The 13612-nt window shown below is 39.5% G+C and overlaps 1 protein-coding gene across 1 annotated transcript; it reads left to right on the forward strand.

Moving 5' to 3' along the window:
* The first annotated feature begins 1420 nt into the window (after nucleotides 1–1420).
* LOC127620200 (proline-rich protein 15-like) lies at nucleotides 1421–10217 on the forward strand. The gene is made up of 2 exons (XM_052093332.1): nucleotides 1421–1725; nucleotides 8115–10217. The coding sequence occupies exon 2, from the start codon at nucleotides 8123–8125 to the stop codon at nucleotides 8510–8512; it is 390 nt and encodes a 129-aa protein (XP_051949292.1). The 5' UTR covers nucleotides 1421–1725; nucleotides 8115–8122; the 3' UTR covers nucleotides 8513–10217.
* Nucleotides 10218–13612: the final 3395 nt, after the last annotated feature.

Here is a 13612-nt window from a genome sequence, read left to right on the forward strand (position 1 = left end):
CTCGATACATGTGTTAATGGACTATGATAACAGACAACACATTGTTTCCTAGCTGGCAGAAAATACTCAAAACAGACACAAGCAGCGTATCTATCAACCACAAATAATATAATATTGAGCAGCAGCTGTCATAGTTGAATTGGAGTGAAGTCACCTCCCCTCTTCGAATGATTGGCTAGAGGAAGAACTGTCAATCAAGAACTAGCGGACCAATAGGGACGCAAAATGCCCCCCGATTTACATAAAACCCTACTCACAAGTTTTGGAAAACCATGTGCAGAACTTTGAAACAAAAGCAAAGAAAATTACAGTGTAAGCATACCAAAAAAAAAAAAAAAAAAAGTGAAAATATGAGCAAAATTGTCATAAAGCACAAAAAACAGTAATATCACCAAGGAAAACATGATTTTGGTTGCAATTCTGATGACTTTGCTTTCATTTTTCTGATTTTGTTTTGTTCTGATTTTTGCTGCATATTTTAAATGTGTTAATATATTTTTGATTCATGCTTGTTATTTTTTGATCTGCGCTATGTATTTTGATCTGCGCTTTTTATTTATTTTTGCGCATATTTTTTTATCATGCACTTAATATTTTTTGATTCACGCTTTTTATTTTCATTCACGTTTATGCTTTTTTGGATCTGTGACCGCAATACTTTTGATTTTGATCCCATAGTATGGGTATTCATTATTGAAATGTTGGTACCGGACAACTGAGGTCTGCTGAGACTATCTGTTAATGTAATCTATACTGATACAATTGAGATGCATAGCATAGAGGCCTTGGATTGTTCAAGTCTGAAAATCTTTTCTAAGTGATTCGCAGATGGTGAAAATATAGCTTCATACCACAGTTCTCACACCATTAGTTGTCCATTCAAAATCAAGTGGGATCAAAAATAACACAAGCCACTGTTCTAACGATTGCCTACTCACTGCATTCTATATGCATGTTGGGCTTTAAGAATGACAGCCAAACATAATGTTTCCATTGTAATCTATGTAACAAGTACGACTGGCAAGTGGCATCAGTCAACTATTTCCCAGAAGTTCGCCTGGAATGAAGTGGGAACACTATTCTTCTATGCAAAATAGATATAGTCATTGTCAAACGTAAAACTCTGTTTTTAGCCGCACTGTATCCAATTATTTCTACATTTAGGTTATCAATAACCACTGACATAGTAGTTTAGGGTTGGGCTCATTTGTTTAGATCACAAAAGAATGCTCTCCACCTAGAAAAAAAATTCACTGAAGAAAAAGCGACTTGCTGTGCGTTGCCATTGCAACCGCTAGCCCAACCTACCACCATAGTAGAATTACCTGAATTCTTCTCACGTGACCGATCCCCAGCCCTCGCGACCAATGACAACAGAGGACAGGTGCGCTCAAGGTAGTTTCGGAGGTGGAATCTCAGGTACTCTTGTAAACTGCGACGGCACTATAACATCTTTCACGCAAGTTCAAGTTTTGCGTGGCATAATCCTTAACTACTCCAGGTGATGTTCGGCAAAGGATGCTACTTTTTCTGAAAGACGGAAATAGATTCATTCAGTCGCGGTATGAGCATTGAAATGCTTGGATACGTGGGAGTGAATGATGATTCTCAAGCACTGTGATTTCTTTAGGGAATTCAGTGTCTGAAGTTCGTAACACACCTTTATTTAGAGGAACCTCGGGCTGCGTTTATCTTGTTCTCATCATTTTTGGCCGGCTTGTCCAGGTGAGTCGTTGAGGCTGATGATCAGGTTCGAATAGTTGTGGCATGAATCATCACCTGTAAAAAAAAGACTCTGTTGTGGTTATGGAGCTGTAAACCTGTTCTGCATCACAGGGCAATAGCCTAAAAGTTGTTTACCTCTGTGTGTGTGTGGGCAGGTTTCTTTGTGGGCAGGACATTTTGTTAGGTTACAAACTGGTAATTACAAGGGTATTATGCTAAAACATTTATAGTGTCCCCATAATTCAAATCCCTTAAAAAAAAACATACAAAACTATGTTTTTTGAAAATGTAAAAATGTAGAATTTGTTTTGAGAAGTTTAGGTTTAGGATTAGAGTTAAGGGATAAAATCTATAGTTCATACAGTATAAAAATAATTATGTCTATGGAGAGTCCTCATAATGATAGCTGCACCAACATAATAAAATATATATTGTAAAAATTATAATATAGATAATTAAAATGTATTACATCATTGTGGCACACTAGTAGCCTAAAGCATTAAAAAAGACGGTAACACTTTACAGTGAGGTTCCATTTGTTAACATGAACTATCAATGTGCAATACTTTTACAGCTTTTATTAATCTTAGTTAATGTCAATTTCAACATAAAGTTTGTTAACATTAGTAAATGCATTATGAACTAATATGAACTTACACTCAACAATTTGATTTTTTATTAACTAATATAAACAAAGATGATTAAATGCTGTAAACAATATATTGGTACTGTTTGTACATGATAACTAATGCTTTAACAAATATTAACGAATATAAACTTATTGTAAAGTGTTACCATAAAGACAATTCAAAAAGTGGCTTTAGTATGCAGTATTTTGTTTATTTCCATATTATTGAACTTATGTCATCTGCCTATCATTGGCCAACAGTTCACACATTCCATTTCGCAGATGAATTCGTCAAACAGTCCGAGATAGATTTACTACGAGGGCGTGTCAATGCACATCTGCGTCAGATGCTTTTGGAATGTCTTGTTTGTGTCACTTCATAAACATAGTTTTTCGGTATCTGTGGCAATTTAAACATAGTTTGAAGCTTAAAAAACATGTCTTGAGATCCCTGCGTTCATATTTGCCCTCCATCAAGCTGTGTTTGACTTTGAACGCAATAAAGTGTTCCCATCTTGTTTTGTCTGCTGTCGTTGAGTGTAGTTTGTTTTCTGTATAACCGCATTGCCAAACAGCTGAAGTTTCGCTTACTGCCCCCTGGAGAAAACAGGTGTTACTTCAAGCTTGAATTGCTCAGAAGGAAGGAATATTCCTTATTACGGTCTGGGGACATGATGATAGATAACACACAAACACACACAGGCCAATATACTGTATAAATCTATTTAAATATGTAACATACACCTGTATATATATATATATACACACACACACATATATATATACACTGGCGGCCAACATTTTGAAATAATGTACAGATTTTGCAGTTTCGGAAGGAAATTGGCACTTTAATTCACCAAAGTAGCATTCAGCTGATCACAAAATATAGTCAGGACTTTACTGATGTAAAAAAAGCACTATCACTATTTGAAAAAAGACATTTTTTATCAAATCTAGACAGGCACATTTCCAGCAGCCATCACTCCAACACCTTAACCTTGAGTAATCATGCTAAATTGCTCATTTGGTACTAGAAAATCACTTGCCATTATAACAAACACAGTTAAAAGCTATTTGATCTGTTAAATGAAGCTTAACATTGTCTTTGTGTTTGTTTTTGAGTTGCCAGAGTATGCAAAAGACTGGCATGTCATAAGGTCAATATTAGGTCAAAAATGGCAAAAAGAAATGTCTCGGGTTACATGTGTTTCAGGGCTAGAAATACCGCCATCAACTCGAGACAGTTACTGTGACAACCGAGCTGACGACCCTCCCATCCCCTTGAGCTGGACGACCACTTAAGACCGCTATCCAGCCCATCAGGGAGGCGTCTGTCATTAGCAGCCTGCGACGACAAGACGCACCTAGAGTGGGACCCAAGGTAAGAAACCAGGGTTTGAACCACATAGCAAGAGAACGAAGCACGCGGCGCGTAACCCTTATTAGCCCTAGGGGACTGGCCCTTGGATGAAATCCCCTGGATTTTAGCCACAGCTGAAACAGTCTCATATGGAGCAGGCCCAAAGGGATCACCGTGGACGCAGACGCCATGAGACCTAGTATTTGTTGATAAGGGTGAACAGTGCAACCTTGACCTAGCCTGAGTTTGCTCAGGGTGTTCTGAATGGACGTGATATGAGCGGGAGACAACTGTGCCCGCATCGTGATCGAATTCCATATAACCCCCAGATAGGTGATTTCCCGGGTGGGAGAGAGAACGCTCTTTGACGTTGAGTCTCAGACCCGGAGAAACCAGATGAGCTAAGACAATATCCCTGTGCTGAACTGCCAGTTCTTGGAGCTACGCTAAGATCAGCCAGTCGTCTATGTAATTCAGAATGCGGATGCCCCGGAGTCGCGAAGGAGCCAGTGCTGCATCCATGCATTTCGTGAATGTGCGGGGTGATAGAGCTGGCGAGTATGTAAGAACCCGAGGCTTCATCCCCGAAAACGAACCTCAGTAACTTCCTGTGCTGTGGCAGAATTCCAATATGGAAATATGTGTCCATGAGATCGATCGTGATCAGCCAATCGTAATGTTGGATCTGAGACACGACCGTCTTGACAGTTAGCATCTTGAACTTGAACACCCTGACCGAGCGGTTCAAGCTTCAAATATCTAAAGCCAGTATCTGCTGTAATAGCCTGAATCTTTCTCTGGAAGGGGAACACGTTCATGGCCCCTTTGACCAAGAGAATTTGCAGCTCTTTCCACAATAGGGAACGCGGAGGGTGGCGAGCTAATTGAATTCTGTAGCCTCTCAGCCGCTTTATTATTATGCGTGAAATGTACAGAGGATCAGGCGCCGAGGCGCGCTTCAGATTACGAGAAGGATCAGCTGGATCTGGGGAGAGAGCGAGCGATAGGGACGGACCCGTCTCTCACTCCTCAGCCAAATATATGCGAGAGCATGAAAGAGTGGGCGCTGACTCCCGGAAGTAAGCGAGGCGAGTGCGAAGCATTTCGCCGAAAGTAGGTCGCAATGCATGCACTCGCCCTGCCCCAACGCGAGAGCAGCATGCTCTTCCCCCACACAAACAAAACAAAATTGATGCATGTCCCTGACAGTCATAGAACGTTGACAGGGAAACAGGCATCGTTTGCATTGCTTCTCCGACGTTTTTCCAACTTTTTCTTTTCTATTTTATATATATAGAGAAAGAGGGAAAGGAGGAAAGGTTCACTGCGCACTGCCTAACAAATTCTAAATCCTAGCAGAGGAAAGAAAGTTTCTGACAGGCTTGTGAGACACACAGCACAGTTTGCTCTGAAGAAAACGGATCTGACGACACGCTGGTGACGCCTGCGTTTTTATATTTATATTTATATAAATCTATTTATAGCCTGGCCACAGGTGCATCTAATGATCTCACCAGCCGAGGCTATAAATTCCGGTCAATGTTCATTGACGTGTTACACACATATTCACAGCTGGTCACAATGCAGGATTGTTCCCAAAAGGGCTTAGCAAAGCGCAGCATCATAGTGAAGCTTTTTGTAAAGGGAATAGCTTTCTTTAGAAACTCGTCAGTCAATCATTGTTTTGAGGAATGGAGGCTATACAATGCTTTAAATTGCCAAAAAAAGATTTTATACAAAGGTGTACACTACAGACTTCAAAGACAAAGGACAACTGGTTCTAACAAGGACAGAAAAAGATGTGGGAGGCCAGTACAAATAAACAAGAGGATAAATACATCTGAGTCTCTAGTTTGAGAAATAGACACCTCACATGTCCTCAGCTGACAGCTTCATTGAATTCTACCTGCTCAATACCAGTTTAATGTACAACAGTAAAGAAAAAGACTCAGGGGTGCAGGACTTATGGGAAGAATTGCAAATAAAAAGCCACTTTTGAAACAGAAAAACAAAAAGAAAAGGTTAGAGTGGGCAAAGAAACACAGACATTTGACAACAGATAATTGGAAAAGAGTGTTGTGGATCTTAACCCGATTGAGCTTTTATGGGATCAGCTAAAATATAAGGTGTGTGAGAAGTGCCCGACAAGACAGTCACATCTATGGCAAGTGCTACAGGAAGCGTGGGGTGAAAAGTCACCTGAGTATCTGGACAGAATGCCAAGGATCTGCAAAGCTGTGAATTTTTGATGAGAACTCTTTGAAGTAGCTTTTGAAGTAAATTTTTTTCAAATTGTAATAGTGATTTTTCACATTATTAATGTCCTGACTATACACTGTGATCAGTTAAATGCCACTTTGGTGAATAAAAGTACCAATTTATTTCCATAAGAGCAAAACCTGTACATTATTCAAAAATGTTGTACTGTATATACACACACACACAGGTAAAGAACTTCTAGGCTATTGCCCTGTGATGCAGAACAGGTTTATATATATATAAACACACAAACACACACAGGTAAATATATTGTATAAATATATTTAAATATATAAAATATACCTGTATATATAAATTCTTACTTTAGAGCATTTATATATACAGTTAAGTGTGTACATATTTTAAGGCACATTTACCTGATCCAGATTACACACTTTTAATGACATGCTAGTAAATAGACATTTTGTGTCTACATTTCTTCAAACTTCATATAGTTCACTATGGACCTTATTCAGAGTAGTGTCATAATTAGCTTTTGATGGAATGAGGCTGTAAGAGATAGACAAACAGTCTTTTCAATGCGTTTTAGGCTACTTTTGAATTGGTGTTGATCATACAGCTTACGAAACAATGATAAAACATCTTTTCAAAAAAATGTCAGTGGACAAAAAGACCAGAAGATCTTTATACAGTTTTATACAGTCCATCCCTGCTGGGAAACAACAAACAAACAAACATAATTAGCTAAAAATAGCCATCTAGCCTGGTCACAGCTAGCCAGGCTGATTTTAGAGGGGTTTTGAACAATATTTTAGCTGGTCAGGTTGGTCTTAGCTGGTCTCCCAACCTTGGCATAGTTGGTCAGGCTGGTTTTAGAGGGGTATTGAACAATATTTCAGCTGGTCTTAGCTGCTCTCCCTGCCTGGTCATAACTGGTCAGGCTGTTTTTTCATAGGTTTTGAACAATATTTTAGCTGGTCAGGCTGGTCTTAGCTGGTCTCTCAGCCTGGTCATAGCTGGTTTTAGAGGACTTTTGAACAATATTTTAGCTGGTCAGTTTGGTCTTAGCTGGTCTCCCAGCCTGGTCATAGCTGGTCAGGCTGGTTTTGAAGGGGTTTTGAACAATAATTTAGATGGTTAGGATGGTCTTAGATGGTCAACCAGCCTGGTCATAGCTGATCAGGATGGTTTTAGAGGGGTTTTGAAAAATATTTTAGCTGGTCAGGTTGGTCTTAGCTGGTCTCCCAGCCTAGGTATAGTTGGTCAGACTGGTTTTAGAGGGGTTTTGAATAATAATTCAGCTGGTCTTAGCTGTTCTCTCAGCCTGATCATAGCTGGTTTTTAGAGGGCTTTTGAACAATATTTTAGCTGGTCAGGTTGGTCTTAGCTGGTCTCCCAGCCTGGTCATAGCTGGTTTTAAAGGGGTTTTGAACAATAGTTTAGATGGTCAGGCTAGTCATAGCTGGTCAGACTGGTTTTAGAGGGGCTTTGAACAATATTTTAGCTGGTCAGGCTGGTCTTAACTGATCTCCCAGCCTGGCCATAGCCGAACAGACTGGTTTTAGAAGGGTTTTAAATAATATTTTAGCTAGTCAGGCTGGTCTTAGCTGGTCTCCCAGCCTGGTCATAGCTGGTCTCCCAGCCTGGTCATAGCTGGTCAGGCTGGTTTTGCATAGGGTTTGAACAATATATTAGCTGGTCAGGCTGGCCTTTGATCGTCTCTCAACCTGGTCATAGCTGGTTTTAAAGGGGGTTTGAACAATAATTTAGATGGTCAGGCTGGTCAGACTGGTTTAAGAGGGGCTTTGAACAATATTTTAGCTGGTCAGGCTGGTCTTAGCTGATCATCCAGCCAGGTCATAACTGATCAGGCTGGTTTTAGTGTGGTTTTGAACAAGATGGTCAGGCTGGTCTCCCACTCCAGCCAAGCTGGTTTAGTTGGGAGGCTAGCTGGTCTCACAGAATGACATGCTAAAAAGTGTTTAACACACCTCTAAAATCAGCCAGATCAGACAGCAACTTCTATCCCTCATAGCATAGTTTTCACTTCTCTGCCTAGATTTAAATATAGCAATACTCTGGATAAGATATAGCCTATTATATTGTAGCCAAATCTCTCCAAAGTATATTTCTTTTACATTATGTTGAAGGGTTGATGATCATTGTTTGTGATCTGTTTAGATCAGAGAATGACGGAGAAAACTGCTCCCTGGTGGAGGTCGTTCGTGGGCAAGAGACGAAAAGCAGCCAGAGAATCTGCAGCGACACTGGAGCAGGACCTTCATAATCATGCTTCACCGGGGTCCACACAGCACCCCTCCGTTGAGCCGGACCAACAACACAATTCATCGGCTCGTCCAACGGAAGAAAAAGGCAACGGTTTACAGAACGACGAAACATATGATGACTCCGCCGAACAGTCGACTTTTAGTGAGAGCTCCAACCGCCGGAATCTCCGAGTGTCACGCTCCGGTCGCTTTAAAGAGAAACGGACGACGCGCGTGGGTCTTCCACAGAACCGGGAGGATGAGGGTAAACCAGCGAGCGCCAAATCAGGAGATTATAAATCATCGCGCTAATTGCACCATACAGAGGCAACAACCGAGATTTACACCCAATGGTAGAGCATCATTTTAAAATGTGGCACTACCTCCAGACTAAAACTGTTTTGTGTGTGTTTTGACAAATCGACTGATCAATGCACTTATACAATTATAGGGGTAGTGTTTTTGGTATGATTAACTTATTCATCTCACAGGAGCTCATGCATTTACCATGAATTATATAGTCTTCTCCAAATTCTGGGGATAATGGCATTTATATGAAACTCTCTAGTCCAATAGAATTATTTTTTGTGAAGGAGACAACAAATTATTTTTAGAGCTTTGTCATATGTACATAATTTGCATTGTACACATCTGTGTTAGTTTTATTGTGTGGTGTTTTATGAAGGACTTTACATTAGAAGGATTTTAGAAGTGATCAGTGGACTATAAGCACCTCTTTATGAGTTAGAGCTATTTTTAATGGTTGTATGCATGCAACAGAAAAACTTTTGTTTGGGTGGTGGTGCTATCCGTCCATCAGCGATGTAAAAATCAAAGATGCTTATACTGTATGCCAGATCATGCATGATATGCCATTGTGGTCATGCATCAGATTACTGAATGCAGAAGACATCAATAACTGTTTAGTCATGCAATTATAGCAATAATTGTACTACAGGTTTTTTTATTAGACAAACCAAAGATTCTGATCATATAATAAAGGTTTAGTTTCATAATAGAGTAAATATATGGAACAGAGAAGTCAAGATATAACTAAAATGTTGTTAGTTTACTTATAGCAAACCATGTTTGCAGTGATTGTAATACTGATAAAGAATACACAAGCTGAATTTGGTTAAAGTTCTTTTTAAAAAGTGCAGTACATTGAAAAAAAATATGCTTTGAATTTATAACATTTTTTCAAGTTAAGTGGTTGCACGAAATTGAATGATCTAAATTTAGATAAATATATTTAGTTGAACTTAGTCAAATGTTTTTAGTTGCATTGAGTTGATTTGAGTATATTAAATGAAGTAATTCCACCCTTCTTTAATCATGTTAATTCTAATTAAATGATATACAAATATGTAATTACATTGATGTTTTCAACGGTTTGTAAATTATCTAGCTTAATCTACTAGTTACAATGGTATTTAATTAAAAGTATGTATGAGAGGCCATTGCATGCCTTTCAAATACACACAAAAATGTCACAATAATATAACTTTAATGATTTTATTGTCATCAAATGTAGTGAACAACATGTCCAACAACAATCACCTTCTTTTTGGGTAACATTTTGTTTTCCAACATCTGTAGAAATGTTAAAACTCACATTTAAAAAGGCCTACACATAAATACCATGTGTGTGATTTGTTAGACCAAAATAATGAATTATCAAATGAATACTAATGAAACATCCAGAACCATGGTTAAAACACTTATGAAGCTTTAAGGTTCCGTATGTTTTTCCCAAATAACTATGCAATCTGCTAGAGAAATGGGCTTCTGTGTAGCTTCAGATATTTAGACTCCTTAGGCAGGTTTTGCTTGTCTGTGCAAGTGATGTCATACAATTAATGAAAAAAATGCATGAATGAAGATTTACTGTAGACAAGGTTACAGTGCAAGTTAGAATACATGTTTGTTTGTTTGTTTGTTTATTCATTAGTTGCCAAATGTGGCCTTGGGAAGTGTTACTACATCAGATTTTAAATAAACAGATGATTTTCCATCTACGAAGGCATTTGTACATTTGCTCATGAAAGTGCTTATGTGTGATTGTTTGTTATGGGTGGGGTAAACAGACAGCGATAGGTCATTATTAGAGTTACAGTATTTAAAATTCCATCAGTGTGTGTTAATGCTTGTCTGAGGCTGTCATCTTTAACCTCATCAACCCTGTGCCACAACATTCCTGACTTTTCAGTTCTGAAAGAGCTACAATGACTAGGCTACACTGTTTTTACCTAATGGGGTGGGAAATATAATTTGCATGGTTTTACAATTACAAGTTTGCTTTCGCATTGATCATTTAATAGAGGCTTGATGACCACTTGATGGCACTATTTAAAATCCTTCTCATTCACTCAAATGTAGGTGTGGAGCAGAGGGGGGCGGGGCCGGGCTGGAATGTCGCACGCCCGGTCCCCAATCGGCCCCCCTCCGCTCCACAGTAGGCTACATAAATGCATTTGTGAGATACACTTGGCAGTTTTTGGCAGTAGCTGATTTTATCTCTGGCTCAAGAAACTTTTCAAATTAAATCTGGTTTGGAGGCCATCTTTAATTAGCCTTTCCTCTCTGCTCTGCACACACATGCACACACACACACACACACACACACACACACACACACACACACACACACACACTTGTTTTCATTGTGGGGACTCTCCACTGACTTCCATGCATTTTATGGATTTTATACAGATCGAACGATAATTTCTATAACCCTCACAAAAACCTTTTTTTTTATTATTTGTATCCCGTTTTCTCCCAATTTTGGAATTCCCTCTACTTTGTAGGTCTTCGTTGTGGCGCAGTTACTCACCACAATCCAGTTGGCTGAGGACAAGTCTCAGTTGCTTGCGCTTCTGAGACAGTCAATCCGCACATCTTACCGCATGGCTCATTATGCATGACACTGTGGAGACTCCCAGCATGCGGATGCTCATGCTACTCTCCACAATCCACGCACAACTTACCGTGCACCCCACTGAGAGTGAGAACCACTAATTGGGACCACAAGGAGGTTATCCCATGTTACTCTACCCTCCCTAGCAACCAGACCAATTTGAACTCGCCACTCCAGGGGTGGCAGTCAGCATCAATACTTGCTGAGCTATTCAGGCCCCCTCAGAAACCTTTTTGCATTTTTACATTTAAAAAAAAAAATCTTCGTTTATTATGTTTAATAAGCCATTTCCCTCGTGGGGACCACTGAATGGGCCCAACAATGTAGGTGATCTCAGGTTTTACAATCCTTGTGGGGTAAATAAATGTCCCACACACACACACACACGCACACATGTAGTGTTTCCATGTTTTATGGGGACTTTCCATAGACATAATGGTTTTTATACTGTACAAACTTTATATTCTATCCCCTAAACCCAACCCTACCCCTAAACCTAACCCTCACAGAAAACTTTCTGCATTTTTACATTTTCAAAAAACATAATTTAGTATGATTTATAAGCTGTTTTCCTCATGGGGACCGACAAAATGTCCCCAAAAGGTAAAAAATTTCGGGTTTTACTATCCTTATGGGCAGGCCCGGATTACCCAATGGGCATTATGGGCACGGGCCCAGGGGCCCATGCGCACTTGGGGCCCAAGCGAGGGGAAGATTTATTTATTTTTGTAATTTTTTTTTTAATTTCCGAAAACGGAGCGTATATTTGCACTATGTGCCGGCCCGGTGCCTGTCTTTTTAGCAAAAAGACGCTCGACACAAAATAACTACTGTAGCGTAAGGCGTGAGGTGCATGATGGTAGCTTTTGACGCGTTCGGCCAGAGTTCGAATCCGCCTTTTGCCGAACTCGCTCTTCTCCCTTTTCCCAACACATGCAGGTACTTACTGCTGGTGGTGACACGTACGCGTGCACTTGAGCAACACTGGCAACAAAACTAGCACTAGTGTAATTGCTAAATAAGTTAATTGCCATTATGCAACGTTTTAGAAAAGTATGAATTAGCAGAATATCCAGTGTTATGAAAACAGTAGGTCAACATAACTACAATGCATTCTTTAATTCCCTGTCTTATTCTGCCCTCTGGCATATCGAAATTAATACAAACCTTAACATAAAGAGACGGACAGTGTTATTAACAGACAGTAAAAATCATACTAATAATACTATGTAAAAAAAATCTGATGAGCCCAGAATATAAACTCAACGTGTTTAATTACACGTTATAAGCATTGCCGAATACACTCAAATGAGATCGACTCAGAAAAGACGTCAATAAATGCACGCGTCACCTGCTACATCCTCTTTGTTGCATGCGCAAATTATGATCACTAATACAAAATACAACATTTTATTCACAAAAATGTCTCTATTTGTAGAAATTGCTGCACATTCGTTGAATTCTGAATTTTGCACACATAAGTTGAAAGCAATTTGTTTGTGGATAGTAGGCACAGGCTATCCTAGAAGAACATATCTGCAACATTTATCAAGTTCACGGATAATTGTGCGTGCATCTGATCTATTAAATTAGTATTATTAATCATTATGATACTAAAATCATAATAAAGTATGTATACTATAAAAAATCAGATGAGTCCAGAATATGAACGTAACGCGTTTAATTTCACATTAAGTATTTTCCTCCCATATAAAAACATTATAAGAAAGCTAAATGTGGCTTTATGCATATTAGAATGTCCCCTTATTATGTCGAAATAACGACTTATTATTATATTGAAATAACGAGATAAGTTATTTTTCTTCCTCTTTTTTCACCTTAAAAATGAACTTAGAACAACAAACACAAAAGCGCCTCAGTGCACTGTCACTGATGGCCATTGAATCTCAGCTGGTCATGGACTTGGATTTTGATGACATTGTAACTGAGTTTGCTAACAGGAAAGCCAGGAAGAAGTCTTTTTAAGGGCAGCCGGAGAGAGGAGAGGAGGAGAGACAGACAGACAGACAAAAAAGTGAGGAGAGGAGGAGAAAGACAGACAGACAGACAAAAAAGTGAGGAGAGGAGGAGAAAGAAAGACAGACAGACAGACAGACCCTGAGGAGAGGAGGAGACAGACAGACCCTGAGGAGAGGAGGAGAGGATGAGACAGACAGACAGAGAGGAGGAGAGGATGAGACAGACAGCCCCTGAGGAGAGGAGGAGAAAGACAGACCCTGAGACTGAGGAGAGCAGGAGAAAGACAGACAGATAGACAGACAGCCCCTGAGGAGAGGAGGAGAGCATGAGACAGACAAACAGACCCTGAGGAGAGGAGGAGGTATGTGTGTGTGTGTGTGTGTGTGTGTGTGTGTGTGTGTGTGTGTGTGTGTGTGTGTGTGTGTGTGTGTGTGTGTGAGAGAGAGAGAGAGCAACTTACATGAAATATAGTATTATCAAAAAAAACAAAAACAAGCTGCTTTATTTTACATTTG

The sequence above is a fragment of the Xyrauchen texanus genome, chromosome 26 (genome assembly GCF_025860055.1).
Source record: "Xyrauchen texanus isolate HMW12.3.18 chromosome 26, RBS_HiC_50CHRs, whole genome shotgun sequence".
Lineage (NCBI taxonomy): Eukaryota > Metazoa > Chordata > Actinopteri > Cypriniformes > Catostomidae > Xyrauchen > Xyrauchen texanus.